Source organism: Eretmochelys imbricata, chromosome 3 (assembly GCF_965152235.1).
Source record: "Eretmochelys imbricata isolate rEreImb1 chromosome 3, rEreImb1.hap1, whole genome shotgun sequence".
Taxonomy (NCBI): domain Eukaryota; kingdom Metazoa; phylum Chordata; order Testudines; family Cheloniidae; genus Eretmochelys; species Eretmochelys imbricata.
The window spans coordinates 60315466-60341407 of record NC_135574.1 but is presented as its reverse complement, the minus strand read 5'-3'; the positions used below and the strand labels follow the sequence as shown (position 1 = coordinate 60341407).

General features: G+C 37.8%; 1 protein-coding gene across 4 annotated transcripts in view; it reads right to left on the bottom strand.

The window, feature by feature from the left end:
* Positions 1 to 6639: 6639 nt before the first annotated feature.
* The window catches only part of MYO6 (myosin VI), a 176528-nt gene continuing 157225 nt past the window's right edge, over positions 6640 to 25942 (bottom strand). For 3 of the 4 annotated variants that reach the window (XM_077812706.1, XM_077812710.1, XM_077812705.1), the window contains 5 exons: positions 19333 to 19436; positions 17106 to 17237; positions 14505 to 14531; positions 12069 to 12287; positions 6640 to 10109 (listed from right to left, as the gene is read on the bottom strand). In XM_077812706.1, coding sequence (XP_077668832.1) covers positions 9910 to 10109; positions 12069 to 12287; positions 14505 to 14531; positions 17106 to 17237; positions 19333 to 19436 — 682 coding nt within the window. In that variant the 3' untranslated portion in view covers positions 6640 to 9909. The remainder of the gene's footprint in view (positions 10110 to 12068; positions 12288 to 14504; positions 14532 to 17105; positions 17238 to 19332; positions 19437 to 25942) is intronic. The other variant, XM_077812707.1, reaches the window with a different exon arrangement.

Genomic DNA, 25942 nt, shown 5'->3' with positions numbered 1-25942 from the left:
TCCTTAAGAAGAAAGGGTCTTATATGGATTGAGTACAAAGTTCGGTTTGCAAACAAAACTTGCGCAACCAAAAGGTGCAGGAAGTAATCAGTTGTAACAGTCTTAGACAAAACCCCATTTCAGATCCTGCCTTTGAGAGCATTTCTTATCGGTTTGCAAGATTCTGTTAAGAACAGGATAATGCTCTCCTGGAGTCCCGAGGAGTCGCTATAAATGTCCCATTCAAAGGAAATGGACCCAAAGACCTCAAATCAAATAATTTAGAAGTACTAGAATGGAAGCATATGGGATCCTCCTTAGGTGGATCTGAGGATGATTTCTTGGATTTCAAGTCATTTGGTGCTAGATCTGCCTTATGTGGACACAGGCACTTCCCACGAAACAGCTGTTTGGGGCTGGAGGTCCCTAAGGGCTCCCTCATCATACATCGCTCAGTGTATAGTTCCTTTCTCATCTGACCCTGGGGAAAAAACAACATAAGTTTTCACTCAAGTATTCCAATCACCAGGGATGTTTGCTGGAATTACACAATTTTGAGGGGCAGAAGGAGCGCCACAATCTCTTTTCTGCTCCACATCTGCTATATTAGACACGTGGTCTCAAGAGTAACTGAATTATTGAAATATTAATAGGAATTTTTTTTTAAAGTACAACAATAGAAGTAAGTCTATCTAATAAAGTCATACCACCACACAGGCAGGATTCCATTCCTACTAAGGCTGGTGGAAGGAGAACTGAGGGACCATTAAGAGACTTTTTGGAGAGGGAGGGGGAATGAGAAGGGCTATACCCTTAATTCCAGAATGATAGATCTGAGGTTCGGAAATTATTCTGTGTTTGTAAGATAAGCTACCTTTACATTGAGATACAGGCAAAGTCATGAAGGAGGCGGCTTTATTTCAGGTGCTAGAGCTATAGTAGTTATGGCTCCATAAGTATTTCATATGTGAATCCTTCTTCAGAATATTGTATTTCATTCATTGTTTAATTATCAGGAATATACTATTCAAATGAATACTATTCATGCACCATTTCACTGAGATTTTAATAGAAAAAACCCATAATGCTAAGCACAGCAACAACACTATGACTGCTATAGCATTACATCTATGTGCAATTAAATAGCTGCAAGTAGGGGACTACTATATTCTACTTGAAACAACTTGGAAAATCCTAGTTGATTTTAGTGAAACTTTGCCTGCCTGATTACAGTGGTTTAGTAAAACATTTTCAATTCATTTCAATTTGAGAATGCTTATTAAAGGACTTCTGTAAACTTTAAAAAAATGTTTCTTACAGATTTTTTCTTACAGGTATTCAGAAAAAAGTTCTGCATTATTCAAGACTGGAGTTCAGGCTAAACTATGTATAGGGGCAAATTTTGGGATAATAGAAAAATCTTACAATTTTGTGTTGAAACTGGAGCACACATCAAGTGAAAGTCACCATTTTGTTAATGGAAAGCTGCAGCCACTTTGCTCAGTGCAACAGTCAAAAAATTCATCATGAATATAGTGTTAAAATGCATTTATTAAGTGTTCAGTGTTAAAGTATAAGGCTTAAAAATTTTAATTAGTTATTTCAAAGATAAGTGATACAAGCAGGTATCTTGCCGGTGTTACATTTCACTAGCAGTATGAGAACCCAGTAGAAGGAACAGTAAGTGGAATGCAGTTCCAGCCTGCTTTTATAAATAGGCATGGAAACATTAGATTTTTATCAGTAAACATCAGTAATCGTCAATTTCACTGTACACACTCAGAGAAAAAATATTTCCATCAATTATAATCGACATTTACAGACAGGTACTATATGAAAAATGCTGCTTGAGAACTTAGCGTTTAAGTATATTTACTTTTTATTAGGGCTGTCAAGCAATTAAAAAAAATGAATCACGATTAATTGCACTGTTAAACAATAATAGAATACCATGTATTTAAATATTTTTGGATGTTTTCTACATTTTCAAGTATATTGATTTCAATGACAACACAGAATACAAAGTGAACAGTGCTCACTTTATATTTATTTTTGGTTACAAATATTTGCACTGTAAAAAAAAGAAATAGTAGTTTTCAATTTACCTAATACGAGTACTGTAGTGCAATCTCTTTAGCATTAAAGTTGAACTTAAAAATGTAGAATTATGTACAAAAAATAACTGCATTCAAAAATAAAACAATGTAAAATTTTAGAGCCTACAAGTCCACTCAGTGCTATTTCTTGTTCAGCCAGTTGCTCAAACGAGTTTATCTCCTGCAAATGTAAACAATGCTGCCCACTTCTAGTTCACAATGTCACCTGAAGTGAGAACAGGTGTTCTCATGGCACTGTTGTAGCCATATTTATATGCCAGATGCGCTAAAGATTCGTGCTTCATCCACCATTCCAGAGGACACGCAACCATGCTGATGACAGGTTCTGCTCGATAACAATCCAAAGCAGTGCAGACTGACGCATGTTCATTTTCATTATCTGAGTCAGATGCCACCAGAAGAAGGTTGATTTTCTTTTTTGGTGGTTCAGATTCAGTTGGTTTTGCATCGGAGTGTTGCTCTCTTAAGACTTCTGAAAGCATGCTCCAACCTCATCCCTCTCAGATTTTGGACGGCACTTCAGATTCTTAAACCTTGGGTCGAGTACTGTAGCTATCTTTAGAAATCTCACATTGGTATCTTCTTTGCGTTTTGTCAAATCTGCAGTGAAAGTGTTCTTAAAATGAACAACATGTGCTGAGTCATCATCCAAGACTACTATAACATGAAATATATGGCAGAATGCAGGTAAAACAGAGCCAGAGACATACAATTCTTCCCCAAGGAGTTCAGTCACAAATTTAATTAATGCATCATTTTTTTTACCAAGCGTCATCAGCGTGGAAGCATGTCATCTGGAATGGTGGCCAAAGCATGAATGGGCATACGGATGTTTAGCATATCTGGCACGTAAATACGTTGCAATGCCAGCTACAAAAGTCCCATGTGAATGCCTGTTCTCACTTTCTGGTGACATTGTAAATAAGAAGTGGGCAGCATTATCTCCCATAAATGTAAACAAATTTGGTTTCGTGTTTGGCTGAACAAGAAGAAGGACTAAGTGGACTTTTAGGCTCTAAAGTTTTGCACTGTTTTGTTTTTTTAAAAAAAACTACATTTGTAAGTTGCATCTTCACGATAAAGATTGCACTACAATGCTTGTACAAGGTGAACTGAAAAATACTATTTCTTTTATCATTTTTACAGTGCAAATATTTGTAATCAAAAATAATATAAAGTGAGCAGTGTATACTTTGTATTCTGTGTGGTCACTGAAATAAACATTTGAAAATGTAGAAAAACATCCAAAAATATTTAATAAAATTCAATTGGTATTCTATTGTTTAACACTGTGATTAAATCTGGGATTAATTGTGATTATTTTTAATCAAGATTAATTTTTTTGATTTAATCGCATGAGTTAACTGCGATTAATCGACAGTCCCACTTTTTATATTTTGACATGCAATGTTGACAATTTTAACAGTTATAAAGCTTTAACTTGTTAAACTCAACATCTACTGTCATTAAATAATTGTCTGACCCCAACCCCCCAAAAAACTTTACATATTTAATTGTTTAATTCATGGTGAAAAGATTTATCACTCTGAGATTTCACACTTTTGGATGGAGCAAAATGATTGCAGTTTTCCTGAAAGTAGGCTTTCCCGGCATAAAGAAACATTCTGTAAATTTTACAATGTACATAAGAGATTTGTGTTTATGATTACTCTATGGTAGCAAATAGAGTATATACATATATATGCACACACACAAATAATCTATATTCAGTATACACACAGATCTCTCCTAATGGTTACCATTAAGTTTCTGCAGAAAGCATCTCTACAAGCAATGGGCAGCCATAAAGATTCCATACACTTAGCACCCATCTGTGCTGGATTGTTTCATAATCCACATTCAAATATTGATGTTACTTGTCCTATTCATAAGTATGTCTATGCTGCATCAATGTTATACTACATTTGGGAATTGTTTACCCTTTATTGTACAACAAAACCTGTAATTAAAACTTTAAAAGTGCAGTTCTACTCAGTACAGTGTACTATAGCAACATGGTACCTCTTTATTCAGATCTGAATCTTGTGTGTATTCAGAGTATTATCTCGCTATTTTAGTGACAAAAATTAAGTGTTTACTTTTTAATTGTTAGTGCTGGAGAGCCAACAGAGCAAAGAGGGAGTGAGCTTTATTCTGTGTTATCTTGTGCAGTGTCAACAGAATATATGACAAAGTTCCAGTTAGTTACAGCTGTGCAAACCATAATTTGGCATGCAGAATCTGTGTTACTTGTGCTCATGTGCAAGATAGAAGAACCCACTGAATTTGCAGGGCTGACGTAACATCTTTATGATTTATAAACTGAGTATTTTGAGTAGAAAATCATTGAGACAATAAGCAGGGAATCCATGATGTTATTTTACCAAGTCACATCTCAGAGTAGAACCTCATTTAAAATATTTTCAGTGGGCATTGAAAGATCTCTTCCAACAAATGTTAGCTGTAACTGCTGATCATATCACTTAAGAATGCGCAAAATAGTCTGTTTTTTTCCAGTGTATTTCATATATTTCAATTCATATCAACTCTTCATTAGTCAGGCAATAAAGAAGTCACTTTTAAATGTGTATTTGAATAATGAAATGATTGCTCATGACTGTATTTATCACTATTAAATATTAATTACCAAATACACTTGCTGGATGTAAACCTTTTGTATTTCAATAAAATATAATAAAACTGTTTACTTGAAAATTGCATAGGAGATTCAATCGGTATTTAATTTCATTATCATAATTACATCCTAATTTGATGTTTGGGTCTTAAATTAATTTGGAAATAAAGAGCATAAAAACTGTCACAGGCAAGTAGAATCTAGAGTTGAAATAGGATAAATCCAAAGGGATGCTTAACATCACTTCATCCTTGTCCCAGACATGCAGGAAGAAAGACAATTAGGCTGCGACTTTAATAACTTGTCTCATTGCTGGCAAGTTCCTAGATAGTTTGTACAGTGCAGCTCATGAGCCCTTCCTTAATCGTTCTCACCTGATGGAGGGCTGCCATCAGCCCCCCACCCTTCCACAGCTGCCCAGCCCATATTTGGGACCCCTTCACCAAGTACCAGAGTGAAGGGGCTGGACAAAAGGGGTTGTGTTCTTGCTGTACCAGGTATCAGGAGCCCCAATCCCATTCCCCAGGTGGTTTAAGAGATGTCTTTCTCTAAATCCACTTCCAGCTTATCAGGGACCTAGACCCTGTGTGGAACAAATCCTTGCACTGGACACATGCCACAAGGAGCACCAGTCATTTTGCTTGGCTGCCTCACACCATTCCCAGCTGGGTTCCCAGATAGTTAACAATTTCCTCCATAACAGCCAACAATATATCTGCTCCCTGCTCAGGAAGGTGTACCTCATTGTCCCTGAATAACTAAGGTACCAAATACAATAGTTTTGGGTGGGTAATTATGGATCCTCCCCATTCCTGATGATTCACACACCTTCTGGCCTTGTCAACCAAGAGAGGGCTGGTGGTTCCCCATCATACCATTCTGTTGCAGCATTTCAGACCAGTCAGCATCAGACCCCGGATCTGGATTTTCCCTAAATATCTCTGTGCCCTGATGATTACATCACCCTCTTACAAAATCCCTAATCAACTAATGAACTATAATCATTTCAGGTGGCTGCTTCCTGACTGCAAAGAGTGTAAAACAGGCATCAGCTGGTCCCAGAGCACATCCCTCCTGCCACGCCAACTCCGATTTGCCTTGCCTCGCCACTGAGGCCCAGCTGTGGACCTCCAGGGGAACTGACTGCCTCCCTGTGGGTCCCAACGCATAATATTGTGCCCACAGATCCAAACATCAAGTCTCATGATCTGCTCCATGTCACCTTCCCCTCCATCCATGCCAACTCAGAACTTCATCCCAGAAATGAACTTCCAGGGGGAAACAGCCACCCACCTTTGAGCCAAATGCATACTATTGTGTCTGCACATCCAGTCATCAACTCCTGTGACGTGTTCACATGATTCTGACGGAAGGGACAAACAGGGAGAGTTTAGCACATATAAACCACTCAACTATTTTCCTCTACAGGGACCTCCAAACCCTTCTATGCATTTGGATGCCGCCACTGACAGGCATAATAAGTTGGGCTCTTATTCTAAGCTACGTTCAGGATGTAACCACTCCAATGCTGAATGAATGGGATCCCAATTCACCAGCAAAATCTCAACATTATGCGCTCCTTGACATCACCACAAAATGAAATGGCCTCTTCTGAGGTAACTCCCTTTCCCATGAAGAAAGGATGGTCTTAATACTCAGCTTGTCTGTATTGCTTGGACTGGGCAACTCTGCTAGTACTATAACTCACCTGGCCATCCCTTAATTGATTTCCTGACACTCAATCAGTATGTCAAGTGACCGTTACTCATCTACAATATTTCTTTTCCTTCATAAAGGCCTTTCTGCCTTTTATATATATATATATATAAATTTTTTTTTCTACACATGGTCAACTTTTCCCACTTAAATTTTCAAGTATTGAGTTAAAAGACAGAGATACCAGACAAATTTCAACATGGAATGTATTTATTTTGTGTAATTTTCAGTACATCATTAAGAGATCAGTTTAGGTAAACTACTTGAAAAATATTTTTAAACAACAAAAACAAAAAAAGAGGGTGCAAGTGGCAAAAAGAAAAATAGAATCTCATCAATGGAAAGAAAAGGATGTATTTAATGACTTGATAAAATTCTAGGTAGATCCATATTCTTGGGTCATGTGATCAGGAATACAGCCTGGTATGTGTGTTTATTTCTTTTTATTTACTAACATGCTACATGTGAAAAGTCCCAGCTACTCTGGACACCAGGTTTGTTTTGGTTTATAATCAAACACATAGAACAGAGCTAATGTTTTCTATTCATTTTCCTGTTGAAGTGTCAGGTCAGGTTCAAATTGCTCCTTACTGCCAGATATCAGGAGCAGCATTAGCCAACACTGTATTCTCCATATGACAATGAGGCTAACTCCATATCACCAATGAGATAACCAAGTGTCAAATTTAGCAATCAGCTAATGCAAAGGACTGGTAAGCAGCTGATTGTGGTCTTAACCCCAACCTTGATTCTGATTTGAGAATGACTTCTGCTGTACTAACAGGCTCAGCTACCAGCAGCCACTTCCAGCCGAGACCTTTACCGGAATGCATGCTATCATGTCAAAATTGGAAAATTGCAAACTTTAGAAATTTTTCTCTGGCTCAAATTAAGACAAGAGCAAGTACAGAGAGCAATAGGAAGAGGTGGGAAATGTGTCAGATGATAACATCCAGCCACCAGGTGGTTCCATTTTGACTAAAGTAAGAAAGATTTCTTGGTTCTTATCTCAGACCCATTGCCATGATATCTGAGTGACTTACAAATATACTCTGACATAAGAAGCTTAAATATGCCATACTGTATAATAAAGGCTAGTTTCCTCCCAATGTATAACCAGAGTTACTATTGAGGGAAGTTATGGGTATGCATCAAGAGATTCAACACTTTTAAATGTGTTAATATCAGGAATAAATTGATACACTGTATTTTTTAAACTCTTTATAATGTACCAAAATATCATGAGACTATACATAACTGGACAATAACTAAAATTCAGATAGAAAAAGAAGAGCGTGAGCATCTGAGCTCCAAGACAGTTCAAAACTTCCTTAAATGTGTCTATTAAATGCTCCAGTCTCTTATAATGTTTAGGATTTCCAAGAATCTGGTGACTGGAGGCTCTGAGATTCTGGTCCAAATTCAGCAATGTGCTGAAACAAGTGCCTAACTTCAACCACACAAGCAGTACCACTGAATTCATGTAGTTGAATATATGCATGTGATGGAATAAATCGCTGAATTGGGGCCTTATGTATGCATCCTTCATACTGCAGTCAATAATTACTGCTTAAGTAAAGTGTCGGGTGTGGGAAGAAAAAGGACATTTTGAGAGCCTGACCAATGCCACCACATGACCCAAGAGTGATGCGATACTTACCTTGAAAGAAAACACACACTGACATTTTCAATGTTCAGTTCAGAGACACTGTCAATCACTTGTGTAGTGGATTCATAAATAAATAACTAGTTCTTTACTAAAAGATTTTCACACTTATTACAACTTGGAGTGTATTTCTGAGAACAGACTGACTGTGGCATGCACACAATCTCTACTCTGACAGTTAGGAAGTGTTCTCATCACTTTTTCTTACTGCACTGTACAGCTGTACCTTTTCTTAAGTTCACAATGAAGGGAATTTAGAAACTAAAGTTTTCAAAAAAGTTTTCAACCTTAGGATCCAGAGAGGAAATCAGTTTATCTATATAGACGTGTGTGTGTGTGTGTGTAAACTGAAGGATGTAAGCTTTGTTCTTCACTACCGGAAGAGAGAATATTTTGCTTTCAAATGATACCTATTTAATTTTAACTAGAAGGCATCAAACTATATCTCTATTTTTCCAATTTATAGCACTGAGATATAAATATCAAGTTTTAATCTGTTGATATAGGGCCAGCATTAGGAACACCCGGATAAATAAATAAAAGGCAGTTTTCATGGTGTGAAATGGATAATTCCTATACACAAGCATTTTACTTGTGAAGCAAGGGCACTATTACATAAAGGTGGAACCCTGAAGGGAGATGAAGTACAAAGAAATCAGAGTGATTGAAGAAAAAGTTTGTTATTACAGTTGACCAAAAAAATTTAGTCATTTGAAGTAGCCTACTGTAATTAGACACTCCAGTGCAGCGTTGCTGAGCAAGACTCTGATACCATCTAACAGAAGTAACAATCTGTGTGCACGGATTAAAGTAAAAAGGATCTCTTAAAATTCAGACCTCTGTATTATAATTATGCTACACTACTATTTAAAAAAAGAAAAAAAAAGGAAAAAAAACACATTTCCCTTATGCTTTCCTTTAATCTTAAATGTATCTAAAGAGATATCTTAGACAATTTTTGCATCATGTATTTAAATTACACTACCTGGGTAATTTAACTATCGAAGGACTCCTAACAAAGTTTTGTCAGAAAAATATAATTGGTGTTTGCAAGAAATCTGTATTAAAAAAAAATTGAGAGAGAAATGCAAGCCTAAATGTGCAGCACATCCGTTGAGTCCCTCCATTATTACACAATCCTTCAAATACATATGTGCTCTTCTCAAAACATATAAAAGAACAATGTCAGTTAAACTAAGAGACAAGGTAAGAAATCAAAGATTTCCCATAAGTTTCTCAAAAAGTCAGTACATACAGATGTTGAGCAGCTTTCAGATCAGGACATAAAATGTCTTTGATCATACAGAAGTACTGTACACTCCAACTTCTCTGGAGAAGAAGTTGAAGCTAAGGCCTCACAATTCCAGTTATAAGATACATTGTACCCTCTTCAGTAGACCATCCTTGAAAGGTTACTATCTTGCATGTTCTGAAGAGGATTTTATAAAAAGGAAGTTGTAATAGGGTACATACTAGGATAAACTCCAAGTACAATAGTGGTATTTTACAGTGTTAGCATTATAACGAAAACTTTTGAGAAGGATGCAGCATATAAAGAAAATGCAACAAACATACTTGACTGAAACTTCTGCGAGGTCCACAGAATTAGTGAGTTCACTACACAAATTAAACATCAAAAGTACAAATTAAACTCCCATGATTAATAAAATCTGTTCACTTTAAATTAAACATCTCTAACACAATTACAGAATGTTTAAATCCTCTGTTGCATAGAGGAACTCTTCCCTTTATATCATAGTAAGGGTTCTCAACTCTAATATCAATGTGCAAGGTGACTATTTTAATAAGCTTTGCAACATAGCTGTTGCATACGTAGGACGAGCTTGTCGGCTCTTAATTGCATTTTGAAGATATTGGATGCCTCCACAGCGCTCCCAAATCTCTTCAAACTGTCTCGGCAAAATTTCAGCACCACGCTTTCGAGTTAAGCCAGTCTCTTCAAGATTTAGTTCACACATCTCCATATCATCCTTCCCTGAAATAGTTAATACAAAATTGGTTTTATAAAATCATTTACATGGTTCAAGATCCCATTAACAAAAATTATACATCTGCTTTGTTCCCCCCCCCCCATGTGTATCTTGCTTTTAAGAGACAATGTTTTACAAACAAACATACATTAGTGCTATGAGACCAGTTTGATAGATCAAGAGACAGAAGTTCTCCTACCCATTAAATAAGTATAGCATGGACAGCTGCAGTATAGGCTAATTCTGCATGTTGCAACTGACATGCAAATGTGCTTCAAAAGTGAATAGGATAGACGTTGCAGGGGTTGTCAAGAGTTCTCAGCCTCCAGGTCTTTTCTGCTGAGATCACTGACAAGGATGGTTTTTGAAATGTGGGCACCCTGTCCACTAGGAAATTACTAATCAGTTTGTTTCACATAAGCCACTGAAATGCTACTGAAATATCATTATTAAGCTTGTTCAGATCTGAACAAGTGACCCAGAAGTTAAAAGGTTTTGTGTAACACTTCCAAAAGCGGAATCAGCCAGTCTCCCACACTAAACATTTAAAATGACATTTGTCAACTGGTATTACCTATATGTACATTTAATCCAAATACATGGAGAATGCAGCTAACCAATTTTTGTTTTTTTTACTGTGCCAGGAGGGACATTAAACAGTGTACCCATAGGAAACGTGTGTGTGTGTATATATATATGTATGTGTGCACATGCATACATACACACACACACACTTAATACATGAAAGAGGCACCAGGTAGATATTTCTATAATTATTAAAAATACGATTATTTCTAATTAGCATAGAGAGAACAAACTTAGGTGCTTGGAAATGCACCATGACCATAAGACAATGCACAAGTCACCTGGGAAGGGTCTTCACTAGGGCCTTATTTATACTACCGGGGCAAGCCAACCTAAGTTACACTATTCCAGCTACATGAATAACGTAGCGGGAGTCGACGTAGTTTTAGGTTGATTTACTGTGGTGTCTACACCGCACTGGGTCGATGGGAGACACTCTCGCGTCGACTTACCTTACTCTTCTCATTCTGGTGGAATACCAGAGCCGATCAGAGAGCGTTCTGCAGATGATTAAGACCCACTAAATTGACCCCCGCTTCATCAATTGCAGCAGCACGATCCCAGGTAAGGACTTTTCAACACGAAGAGAGGAATGGTCTAACTGATCGCTTTTTTGGGGTCAGGAAATAATTTTCTCCTGGGTCAGGTTTGCAGAGACCCCGTGTGTGTGTGTGTGGGGGGGGGGTTCACCTTCCCCTGCAGCATGGGGCATGGGTCGCTTGCAGGATTAAACTAGTGTTAATGGTGAATTCTATGTAACTTGAAGTCTTTAAATCATGATCTCACGACTTCAATAACTCAGGCTTAGGTTAGAGATCTATTACAGGAGTGGGATGGTGAGGTTCTGTGGCCTGCAATGTACAGAAAGTCAGACTAGATGATCATGATAGTCCCTTCTGACCTTAAAATCTATGAGCCAATAAAAGTATCCTCTGGGCCATGAACAGTAAATGAAAGGGCAGCAGACTGAGGCTGGGTGGTGAGAGAAGGGGTCTCCCACAAGTCCAGGAAACATTTATAAACACATTGTTAAATATATAAATATTCAAACTTGTAGATAAATGGGTTTATGCCCTAATTTCTGACTTTTTAAAATTATCCTACTATTATAAACTATTTTTCATAATGGAATGATATATTGCTTAAGTCTCTCCCCACCCACAACTGCTTTCACTGCTACCTAAAATCAAATAAATAAAGCAGTGACCATGCACTATTTCTTAGATCACTTTATGTCTTTATCTTTGGTTTTGATGTTGTTTTGGTCCAGAGGTTACTGGAATCTGTACCAAGCCTCTCACAGCTACAATATAAATATCAGCACTGAATATTTTCTATACTTGAGTTTTTGTTTTCAAAAATTAAGAGAATATACCAACCTGCTACAAGCAGAATAGGTGGCTTGTCAGGATGAAGTTCCATTTGTCGAGCAATCCAAGGCCCATCAAAATGTGCACACCACCAACCTTTCTTCTTGTTTTGAGGATCTTTATACTGGTCTACTGGGCGAATGAAGGGAATGCGGAAGTAACGCTGTTGTCTGTTTATTTCAATCTCCTGTTGCCTGGCAGGCAACTGAGCTGTTGGGTTCTGTTGAGCTATTTACAGAAAACAGAGTTACAATTGCAGATAAAACAGCAAAAGCAGCCCTTCCCCCCAAACGCCTTCTTTTTCATGTGCAAAAACCTGAAATATTTCGTCATCAAATAATGTATTAATTATATTAAATCAATGCTAAAAAGCAAATTAGCTAAAATCACGTGACTCAGAATTTACCCTCCTGCATTTTCACAGTTAGCGCTCTTGCAATGGTAGTGACTTGGGAAGAGTTAGCGTTGGCCTACTTGGTAATTTGCAGCACAATGGTGTCTGGCCTTGAGCACATCTATACAATGAGGTGGTTAAAAAGCCACTAGGGTTAGAGTAATACTGAAGATATACTGTTTTTCATCCAACCCTTTACAAACATAAAAGCAAAGTATTAAGCAGCAACCAGTCTATATCATAGTCTCTCTCTTCACAAAATCAAGTCATACCACAGACAAGCAATTTTAGATATGAAAGGCTAATGTAATATTGTAATATCTAAAGAAAGATGTTCTTTTGATAACAGAAAAATCTTGTAATATCATTAAAGACATATAACGTGTTAACACAAATGCTGATTAATTTCCATTTATTACAAAACACTCACCAAAAATTGCTTTCTGAAATGTGCATTGAACTTACAAATTAGAATTACTTTCTGAGACTCTCAGGGCTTGTCTCCACTTACCAGGGGATGTACACGCAGTGATTGAACCACCAGGGATCAATTTAGCAGGTCTAATGAAGACCCGCTAAATTGAACACTGATCTCTCTCCTGTCGACCCAGCACGGTGGAGACACTACAATAAGTCGACCTAAGGTACATCGACTCCAGCTAGGTCATTCATGTAGCTGGAGTTGTGTAACTTAGGTTGACTTAGTACTGTAATGTAGACCTGCCCTCAAAAAGTATTTACTGTATGTCATTAAAATCAGCTCAGTTGAACAAAAATTTACAGGAGACAAACATATTTTTAGGCAACTTGTTTCATGTTTAAGAAGTTCTGAAAGCAAGACCGATGCTTCTAAATAGCAACCTTAATATTAATAGATATTAGTCACCTATTAAGTAGCAAATCTATACTGGAACTTTAATAAAATTAAAAATTGGCAGACACATTTAATGTATATATTTCTGCAGTTTCATAAACAAGACATTAGTGAAGAGAATAGCAAGCCGCACTTGCTATTTCTTCCATTTGTACGGGACTAGAATGGTTCATTAAAATCTAGAAAGCAACATCTGAAAAAAAGCCTGAAATGTAAATGTTAGTGCCTGAAAATTATACAGAAAACAAGAATTTTTCATGTCCACATAGGAAAAACAAGAAAAGATTTTCTACAGATCAGATTTTTAGTAATGTTTATTACATATGAGTTATCTGTGGATACCACTTTTATACACTAACATTGATAAAACACGTTCTATATGAAAGAATAAAATTTTGTATTTATTTATATTAAACTGCATAGAACTTCATGAATCTTTGTGAATTGCCTAAATGTGCATCACAACACACTGAAGACATGCTACTGTAAAACACATCTCTGCATTACAACAGCAATCAGTAGGTCTTATTTCTATCCTTTTGCACATTTACGTAAATCTAAAGGATAAAAATTCTGAGCAGTCAGCTTAGCCTTCACTTTTCAATGCTAGATATTTTGACACATACAGAACTATTCCATTTTAAAAAAGAAGCCAGCACACTAACGTTAGTTTTTGTTCTAAGAGAACAGCTGCTATATTAAGTTGAGTGCAGAGTTTTGCTACAGTAGAAAAATGTGTACAAATATAATAAAAAGGGTAGAATTAAAATAATAGCATAGCATTTCTTGAAATAAAAAATGAGATTAACATACACCAATTAACCTACATCAAAAAGGTGTTTTTCCCAACATGTAGGATCTCATTATGAAAAGAAATCCAAAAATATACAACCATTAGAGAAACCAAGTGCGTGAGGTAAAATCTTTAATTGGACCAACTTCTGTTGGTGAGAGAGACATGCTTTCAAGCTATACAGGGCTGTGGTAATGGAATACATATAGCCATTAAGTGTCCACATCTTGAGTTAATGTTTTTTGTGGTCAGTGAATTAATATTTTTCATTGGTATACTTCGATTCTACATACAAACATAGCAAAACGCTGTTCAACTGAAGTTAGTATAGAACTTACAAATGTTCCTATTCATTAAAGTTATCTTAACCATCTCCCCACTTACTTGAGTTGTTGAAAACTGGTGCAAAATCTGTAAACAAATATTCCATATTGAAGGAAACATAACAATGCTGACGCTGTTAAAGTTAAACTTTACGAAATACTGAAAATGTATCACCAAACCAGGTGACAAATGGAGAGTCCACTTGTAATGGAAATGTGAGTGCTGAGGTAATTCTCTGCCTTTCTGTGCTATTTATTGACATGAAGAAAATGTTTTCTTGTATTATGTTTCACAAATCTATGGTTGCTTATACTCTAACTAGGATATAAAATTGAAATTGATTTTTCAGTGACTTATAGTTCCAGTCACAAAAAACAAATGAACAAAAAACAGTGGGACAGGTATACTCAGCACAGATTGCAAGGATACATCTTTGTTAGTTATTTCATGTGATACCTTTAATAAACTTTTGACATTTTTACATGGAAAGAAAAATGATTCTTTAATTTGCCACTGTTCTGTTGATATCTAGGAAAGAGAAATGCAGCTCCATTTTTTTTGGCACTGTAAAACCCACTAATTCTAATCCCTTGTCTGAACCAGTGCTCATTGAACATGTTCTATTTCTCATGCCCACTGATATCTAATTACAGGACAGTTTGCATAAAACTACAATATATTCGTGAGTGGATAAAAACAGAAATATGTCATTTGAATCATGTATTCAGTGACATCTAAAAGAATTATAGCACAAGCATCCAAGAAATCAGGTAAGTAATTATTCACTATAGTGAAGATTAGTTATAATACATGGAATTGAAATGTTCATTTAGTGTAATTATTTACAATAATAAGAATTTACTGTGACACTAATATGAATTTCTAAAGGTCAGTATCAACAGCAACGATCCAACTTTTATAAAGAAATATAATGCCACATTTTAAGAAAATGAAGGAAAAAAACTATAATGAAAAACTAGAGTTGCTATAAAATTGATTGCTATGTGGTTTATTCACTCAAATACAATACAAATGTGGGTCTCCCACAGAGAGCCATAAGAGTTGCATACATACATCCAAAGTGACTGCACTGGTGCCTCCTTGCGGCAGATGTTCAGTGAAGGTACGCCACAGGGAGGGCAGCCAGTGACCAGATAAATGGCCTGGTAAAGGACTTAAAAGGAGGTACTGGATAAAGGAACAGAACAGGGGAGGGGGTTCGGGGATTCCTATGATTGGTATGTCAGGGAGCCAACCCCCCACCTCATTCTCATAGCCCTCTTTAACCCTCTTATGAGGCTGGTGGATGGTAAGGTTCAAGCCATGGGCTGGCTGGGGGACCTGGGTGGAAACAAAGCGGGGCTGGTGGAAGCCCGGAAAATTGATTTGAATAAGCATGGATTAAACAAGGGGGGCTTGTGGAAGCCCCGGAGAATTGATTTGAATAAGCATGGATTTGCCTGCACTGTACACTTTATCTGCCGGGTAGTCCCAGACATCTATATAATAAAGTTGCAGCCTGATTAAAACCCATAACAAGTCTCCTGTCCTTCTTGCGGTATACCCAGACAAGTAGATCTGTGCTCTTTAATGCACATTATTCCCATTAACACCAAATAGTGTTATATGCACTCTCTGAAAATACACCTGTATCATCCATTTAATTCCTTAAAAGGCAAAAGCATTCATTCTCATTAGTGCAGTGTTTGAAATTTCACGTAGTGAACACCATTTATGAGACCAGCAGGGTGAGAGCCAGACTGTAAATCGTCCCATTTTCACACATTTTTAATATTAAAGTTTATTGAACAGAAGTTAAACTGTAAAAAAGTTTAAGTTGTTGGTTAAAATGAACCAGCAGGGAACACAAGCAGTTGCTGGATAAACAAAGGTTAAAAAAATCTTGTCTTCAATATATTTTATGTCATGCTTATTCTGAAAACAATCATACCATGGAGCAGCCACCAGCTAAAATTGTCTGCTTTTTTATTAGTATTGCAGAAAGCCAATTTTTTTTTTTTTTTTTTTTTTACAGCCACTGTTGGTTCAGGTACAGCAAGTTGACTATAAGAATATTTAGAATCTCTGATTTGGTCTATCTTTGGTCTATCCTACCAGAATTCTGATAATATCTACCAGAATATCTGGCAGAATTCAGAGGGAGGGTTCTCTGCTAACAATAACCTGATTCCTAAATAATTTAAGAAAGTTTTGTGTGTGTGTTATAGGATGTAGCTGAAGTAGCCTCTAATACAGCTTTTACAAAGAGTGCTCTTCATCAGCTAAGCCTTAAGTATCTTTCTGCCCAGTGGTTAACTTCTAACAAACTGCCAGCACACAAAATACCAAATTTAAAACGATTTCTAACTTATAGCAAATGTGAATTAGTAGATATGATTGTTCAGAAAATAATTATTCTGGTTAACTTATACTGGATCTTATGAGTTACACCGTATCTTAACTGCAAACTATTTGTCTTAAAATCGGTTTAAAAAGTATTTTACCTACTTTCATACAAACATATTTAAACAAAATCACCCTTTTCTTCAACATAACAGAGAAAAATATTTTAAAAAATAATCTGCTTGTTTATTCTAGAAACATTTCACTTGAAATTTTTTCCCTATTTATTAAAAAAAACAAAAACAAAACTTCTCTCACCATAGTCAGTGACTGATTTTGGAGCACGCTGTTCTGTTTCTGTATTACGTTTCTTATTCTTGGATTTCCACGCATGATACACTTTTAGTCGTCTGTGAAACTCTTCTCTGCAAGCTGCCAATAGTTCAATATCTGTCTCAAAAACAGCAGGGAAGGAAAGAGTGCAAAAAATCAGATGACAAACCTATTTACAAAATATGTTATATATATTAGTTACATAATTTTAGAGCAAGTTAGAACATAACAGTATTTCATACAATGCAAGTAAGTTGAAAGCTTGTAACAAGTGAGAGACAATGCACAAGCACCACAATATGGACCTTTGGCATTCCTGATTGCAGCAGTACTGACAGATACAAGCAGACTAGGCAATATCTTTAATACCACCCATACATTACTGGGTAATAAGTTTGTGTGTATCAGTCTCTGACAAACTCCCACTCACATGTGAAAGTCACACACCACACTTATCAGTTCAGCTGAGGTTGAATGATCATGGGAGGAGGAGGAGGAATGGCAAGCGACTGGCTTCACATCACGCTTGAAGGTAGATCCAAATGCTGGTGAGACCCTCTTCACTGTCCCTTGCTTGCATATTCTTCTCCTTACTAAAGTCCAGGGGCAAGATCACTACTTATGCTCTAGCCCCTTTGTGATGTGTAAAAAGGCCTAGTGGCATAAAGGGAATCTAAAAGACCCATATCAGCCATAGAGGATTCCCCTGGTGCAGGATCTGTGGAAGACAGCTATAAGACTGACTCCCAAGGACTCCCTTGCAAGTACTGGCAGACAAGGTATACTGCGATGCGGGAGTGGCGTGAACAGAAACGTAAAGATTCACAGTTGGATTTTCTAGTGTTTTTCCCCAGTACCCACAGGGTCCAAGCATCCTTCTCCTTCTCCCTCTCCTCACACTGGAAGCCGAATGCAGTGGACAGCCTGGAAGGTTTTTTTTCTCTTTTCTGGAGGTACGGACAGCCTAGCAGCAGCTGATTCGCTGCCAGGTTTGGAACAGTCATCTAGAGTTATGATTTTCCATTTGCTTTCTTTGCCTATTAATTACTACAAGCAGAACTTACTTCATTCCTGCCAACTATACAGGGAACTAGCTTGCTGAGAAAACACTCGGCAGCCTGGCTACTCAATCAAGGCCTGGACTTTTTCCTTTAAACAGAGATGGTTACTTTTGCCAAATTATCTGGCCCATACAGACAATAGATGGTAGAACGATACCAAATGCCTGTCACTGGTCACCTAAGAGGATTTGAACTGGGTTCACCAGAGGTGAACAGCTAAGTGCATTAACCCACTGCACGCCCTAGTCTGCAGCCAACAGTGTCTTAATCCAAAAACTCAAAAATTATAAAAGAAAAGGCTCAAATTTAAGGCTAATTCAGTGGTTTAAAAACAAATCTTGAGAATGGATAGATTTCTATCTAAGATATCCAAGGAGGAATGAGGCATCTGACAGATACATCCATTAGCCTTAAGATAGATATCTTTTCCAAGAAATAAACCAATTGTTCAAAATTGACACAAGGTAACAATTATAATACAATATAAAGGACTATTACAGATTATCGGGGTGGTGGAGGGGTTAGCCTTGTTAGTCTGTATCCAGAAAATGATGCATCTGAAGAATGCCCAAATAAATCTGTTAGTCTTTAAGGTGCCACCAGACTCCTTGTTATTACAAATTAGTTCATCTCTTCATGATACTGAAAATATCTAAGTATTATATAGATAAGATGTAGCTTCTGAGAAAATTAAGCAAATCCTAATTTGATCAGCTACAATGTCAACACATCTAGATTGTGTTTTAAATTAACTCATTATGTTCCTTTTAGTTTTGGTGAAGGCAAGAAATTAGTTATAAACTTAGAAGATCTTACAAATTCAGGGTAAAACCACATGTATTTAGTTCCATTTCACTGAAATAGAAATTATTTTTAAACAATGTCATTAAGAATTTATAGCAAGTTACTCCTGACTGAAGTGTATTAATTTCACAGGTACAACTATGAATATAACAGGTAACATAATAGCATCTGTTTCCTCAAAGGGAAATGGCATATTTGGTCTCTCCTTTGGAGAAAAGTCATTCAAGTTAGTTTTTCATCTGAGACTAAATTAGTGAGTTCAAAATTCTGTCCTGGTGAAAGAGAAGATAGATTTATTGTACTATTGGAACACAATCCCCCTCAGTCCCAAGCAAACACAAACTTACCACAGGAAGTATTGATTGTATCACGAAGTTCTGCATATTTCCACTTACTAAGATCATGCTTCTTAGTGCCAGCCGCAGCTTTTGTGGCTTGAACTACAGGGCCCCTACAGTTATAACAATAATAACCAATAAACAATAATAATAATAATGTTCAATGTACAGAAAGGAAAGGAGAGTGAGAAGAAATATTAGAGACAACAGGATAAGCAGATTGCGCAATCATCTCTATGCAATATGCATTACATTGAAAAACATTATATGTTCTAAGAGCTGAATGCAAAAAAGACAAAATAAAATTCACCTCATAACTTCCAGCAGCATAATATATCTTTATTGTAACATATTGGTATTATTAAAAAGAAACTTGAGTCAGAGTATAATTTAGATCCAAAATCTGACTTACCTCAAATATATTTTGTTATGTACTTTGTATTCTAAATGTTCAATTTGCTCATTTGCAAAGAGATTAAAACAAACTAGAAGTTAATATATAAGTGTGGCTTGCTGAAAACAAGGCTGTGTGTATTCCACTACTCTTTTTGCAGCAGCTTTTAAATATAAACTGTTCCCAGAACTACATATAGTCCTGAGGACATCAGTAATACTGATGCAGAATAAAGGCAGTAAACAACAACAGCAAAGTAAATTTTAAGTTCCACTAGCAAAACAAGGGTGAGGAAAATGATGAAGTAGAAAAGAACAAAATTTAAAGGGAAACACCTTACACTGTCTAAAAACACAGAGAATAAATAAAATAATCAATCTTTCATCCAAAATTCCCAATGTAATAGAAGAAATAAAATTAATTCTAAATTAAAGTAACTTTAAAGTGTCTCACTTATTCACAAAAAATCAGCATTAAGTAACATGGATGGAAAGGCCACAAGACACCGCCATTCACAGAACAAAGGCTGAAAGACATAGGACTCCATGGTAATCCATGAAAGTTAGGACTAACTACATCAGGCCCAGACAAATGATAAAATGACCTAACTTGATACTTTGATGATTTTTCAAATATATCAGTCTTCACTGTAGTACATTCAAGGCAGAGAAATTTAATATCCTATAATATACTACTGTCATTTGATTCTGAACAATAATACAGATAATATCTTTATTTTTCGCTCTTAGCAATTATGACTGAGGGATGAAAGCACTCTCTTCATATCTGTGATTATCCTCACGACTCAAATTGGGATTGCAGCATCACCATCCCTAATGAATGACAGAACATGTTGAATTGTTGAGTGATTTGAGGTAACAGATACAAGAGTTTGGTAGCCTCTACTAAAGCCCAGGAATAAGCCAGGAAGCAGACTAAATTATCTCAAACTCTGGGAGGATCCATTCTCCAGGCCAGGGGTTGAGGTTATTACCAGGGTAGCACATCACTAGATATAGGCATATCACTAAAAAAAAAATGAACATAAGAAACAATATACCATGTTCTTTTTGTGCAACTTTGCATTGTAGTCATGTCTTTGCATGAGTACAATATCATTAGAATGCAACTAGGTATATGTATATGACAGAAAGTTTACTTTTCTGTAAAGTACAGAGTGATATCTAGATATAGTCTCATTTTGTTTTTATGAAGTTACACAAGTTCTCCAAACTCCTAGAGTGTATTGCACTTCTAAAATTATCAAGATATAATTATATTAATTTTAATATATTATGTAATTTATACAAAAATATATTAATCATGGAAGCTTATTCAGCTATAAGTGTTTGGACAACTTGTGTAACTTCACACTCACTAATGAGAGAGATTCTATTTGGGATTTCTCCAGTGACATGGGGCATCTAGTTGTGATAGTCCTTGGAGCAGACAGAATACTACATACACAAATAATCATCAAGGGGATAGAATAAAACCAGCTAGTTTATGCAAACACCCTTATTAACAGCAACTCAAACAACAACTCACATGTAAATGATTAACCCTGCAACTCCTTACTCTTTAAAGCAATCTCCAACCTGTTATGACCATTCTCATGTGCACTTACTGACTTGTAATGACAGCCCTCAATTACAAATATATTACTACACATTTGACAAGTTCATACAGAAGTTATATTCTTCATCCACTAAACAATACAAAGTTGAAATACATTTTGAAAACATTTTTCCCCCTCTATAATTACAAGACATTAATATAAAATATGTATATAAAATCTCACCTGTGAAACAAATGACTAAACGAAAGACTACTTTTAAAAAATATTTTAATACACTGTTAAAGTATCAGGAGTATGTCATTAAAGGATTGTTGTTAAATATAATTTCCGCTACATGTCTAACCTTCCTGAACCATTAATTTGACAAATCCTGAGGATTTTCCTTATTTAGCAACATCATCCATCATTCCTAAGAATCCCCTACAGAGTTTAGATCAACAGAAGTAGGCCAGAAGGTCTCTGGTCAAACAAGTAATCTTTAAGAATGTTAATCCAATTGAATGGCTTAGCCTTTCCATTACAGTACTACTCTGTGCTGAGATCACCACTTTGTTTTTTTCTACATGGTTTTAAATAGCCTGGAAGTAGTAAGAACAAGAACACTCACTTCATAATGTTAGTCTTCATTACTGTACTCACAATCCAAATAATGGGTATGGACCAAAATCAGAATGGCAGTTGATAATTAAAATTCAGTCTCAAAAAGGAGGTTACTTACCTGTAACTGGAGGTTCTTCAAGATGGCTGGTCCCTATCTGTATTCCACATGGGATATACACAAGTGCATTATGTGCCTGAGTCCAGAATTTCTTGCAAGCAGCATCCATTGGCCCACATGTACCTCTCCTGTTCTCCCTAATGAGGGCATAATGGACTGTGTGGGCTGATGCCTGTCCAGTTTCCCATTCTTACTACAATATAACCAATCTGCAACTGAGGGGACAGAGGGTGGGTAGTGGAAATCAGATAGGGACCACACGTCTCGAAGAACCTCCAGTTCCAGATAAAATCCTCCATTTCTTCCCTGGGTGATGGTCCCTATGTGTGTTCCACACATGGAAGATTAACAAGCAGTAAGCAAACAGATGGTGGGTGTGAGGAGGCAGAAGTGATAGCAGTCTGTAGTACTGCTGTCCCCACAGGTGTCTGCGCAGTTCATAACTGCACCAGGGGATAATGTCTTGTGAAAGGTATGCAAAGAGCTGCAAGTAGCTCTCCTACATATCTCTCTAGTACGGGTATGTCTCAGAGATGCAGCTGAAGTAGCTTGCCCCCTGGTAGAATGAGCTTTTACCTCTTGGGAGGTTGTGGGTAGGAGGAGAATGCCAGCTAGTTGGTAACAAAGGGTAATATAACCTGAAATCCATTTCAAAAGTCTCTAAGCCGATACACGGTGATTTCTTGATTGCTCTGCAATGGAAACAAATAGTTTCAGTGTCTTTCTAATGTCTTTTGTTCTATGTGGTGTGACAAAGTTCCTGCTCTACCTTGGTGGGTCTTGCGCTTATTGGCAGATTTGCTCACCTTGGAGCTTCACGGCAGCCCTCATCTTGGCCATTTTTCTGAATTCACAGTCCAGGTCGATGACTCCTGTGTCTGACCAGGAGTTGGGAGGATTTGGGGGGAACCCAGGCCTGCCTTCTACTCCGGGTTCCAGCCCAGGGCCCTGTGGAATGCAGCTGTCTAGAGTGCCTCCTGGAACAGCTGTGTGACAGCTACAATTCCCTGGGCTACTCCTCCATGGCCTCCTCCCAACACCTTCTTCATCCTCACCATAGGACTTTCCTCCTGGTGTCAGATAATGCTTGTACACCTCAGTCCCCCAACATTCCGTGTTCTCACTCTCAGCTCTTAGTGCCTCTTGCTCCCAGCTCCTCACACGCACACCACAAACTGAAGTGAGCTCCTTTTTAAAACCCAGGTGCCCTGATTAGCCTTCCTTAATTGATTCTAGCAGCTTCTTGATTGGCTGCAGGTGTTCTAATCAGCCTGTCTTAATTGTCTCCAGAAGGTTCCTGATTGTTCTAGAACCTTCCCTGTTACCTTACCCAGGGAAAAGGGACCTACTCAGCCTGGGGCTAATATATCTGCCTTCTATTACTCTCCTATAGCCATCTGGCCTGACCCTGTCACAGTGTATAAAAAGCTAAAGTGCTCCAGATGTCCAGAAAATGCAGTCTTCTCTCCTCTTCCAGGGCACATGGCTTAGGAAAAAATACAGGTGAGTGGATGACCTGACTCATCTGAAACTCGGAAACCACTGTAGGTTTGAATCTCAGGTGGGGGCGTAGCAAGATCTTTTCTTTATGGAATGTAGTTTATGGTGGGCCTGTCATAAGCACTCCCAGTTCATTGACCCTTCTGGCCGACGCTATAGCTATCAAAAAGGCCACCTTCATGGAAGGATGGATCATAGAGCATGTGGCCAGTGACTCAGAGAGAGTCTTAGGGAGAGTGATGATAGAACAAAATTGAGATACCACTGAGGTGAAAACTTCACCAATGGTGGAAAGAATCTGAGAATCCACTCAGGGTGTGTGAACGATCTGAGAATCCACAGGAGGATGGAACACACTGATTGCAGCTAAATGCACCCACAGGGAACTGAATGCAAGATTCAAAGAGTTGAGGGTAAGGAGATATTCTAAGATATCAGAAATTCCGATGGAGTCTGGAACAAAATGAACATCAATGAGTCCAAGTGTAAAAATGCTTCCATTTAGTTGAGTAACAGCTTCTAACCCAAAAATTCTCTGGTTTTGACCACTAGACAACAAAGCCTAACATCTTGGGCAGAATTGTGACCTTTTCATTTACGGTGCCTTTTTCTGGTGAATATATGGAGAGAAGCCTGGCTTGTAGGCATCACAGATGTAGCCTGGAGAATGGTTTCATGTGTGTGCACAAAGCTATCTGGCCAAGGAGAGAAGGGCAAGGTCTTACTGATGTCGTGGGTGTGATAGCAATCTGGTGTATGAGTGTGCTCATGGCCAGAAACCTTTCAAGAAGTAGATACACTTTTGCTATAGTTGAGTCCAACATTGCCCCTGTGAAGTATATGCACCTCATGGGGGTCAAAATGGATTTGTGAACACCCTGGGTGCTGTGGCCAGACTGAAGGGGAGGTCTCTGAATTGCTAATGGTCTTGGTAGAAGAGAAACTCAAGGAACCTCCTGTGGACCACATGGATATCTATATGAAAATATGCATCTTTCATGTCAAGAGCTGCAAACTATGCACTCTCCTCTAATGAGGGAATTATTGATGCCAAGGAGATCATGAGGAATTTTAGTTTTCAAAATAACTTGTTTAACTGACAAAGATTGAAAATTGGCCTCCATTCTGCATTCTTCTTGGGATCAGGAAGTAAGGAGAATAGAATACCTTCCCATAGTTTGAGAGGAATCCTTTTCTATGGCTCCCTTAAGAAGCAGGGAGTTAACCTTCTGTTGTAAAATCTCCTTGTGAGAGTGGTTCCTGAAGAGGAACGAGACAGGGCATTTGTGGGAAGGAGCTATCAGAAACTCAACTAGATAGCCTCCACAGATAATGTCTAATACCCATTTATGTGTAGTGAGGGTGCTCCAGTCTTTGACAAACCGGGTAAAGTGGCCTCCAAACAATCTGAACAGGGGAATGAAGAGTATCAATAAAGGGACATGGGTCTTGACAGCCCCATCAAAAGAAAGGCTTCACCTAGGGATTAGAGTACAAACTGGCAGTGGATGTTGCAGAGGCTAGGTTCCTAGGTCTATACACCCCCTGTCTCTTGCCTGGTGGCTCCTGAGGAAGTTGATGATAAAAGCCCGAGGAATTGGTCTTGCCCTATACCACTATCTATGATGCTTCCTCTTGTGGTATAAATGCCAAGCAAGTGAACGCTGTTCGAGTCTTTGAGGGAGTGAAGAGACTCATCCATTTTGTTGTGGAATACGTAGATAGTATCGAAGGATAGTATGCTGCAGCTCTATAGGGAACCTGAGGATTGCAACCACAAGTCTCTCCTCATGACAATGGCCACAGCATCTCCCTCAGTGTGGCATCTGCTACATTCACCATGAGTTGGAGTGAATTTTGCCATCAATTTGCCCTCATCTACTAAGACCTGAAAGTTGGATCGATCCTCCAGAGCTTGTCCTTAAACTCTAGAAATCTAGCATAATTGATAAAATTATATTTGGATATGAGGGCCTAATAATTATCAAGATTCTGACCTGGAGGGAGGCAGAAGAGGGAGTATCCTTTGGGTGCTGCTGCTTGGACCGCTCTGTAGCCACATACACCACCAGCGAGTTTGGCAGGAGGTGAAAGAACAAGAACTCTCCCCGCTTGGATGGGACACTGCAGTCAGTGCTTCTTGGTCCTCTTAGGGGTGGGAGCACAAGAAGCAGAGGTGTGCCAAACTGCCTTTGCTGGGTTCATGATAACTTCATTGACAGGGAGGGCCATTCTACAGGGACTGGCGGGGCTGCAGAATGTTTAGTAAGCTGTGCGAAGGCTCCTGAATTTTCTCCAGCTGGATCTGTAGCACTGCTGCTACCCTGCGCATGAGCTCTTGGTACTTTTTAAAGTCATCCGGTGGAGACAAAAAAGATGGAGTGACCACCTCATCCAGTGACACTGAACAGACTGCTCCACGAACCAG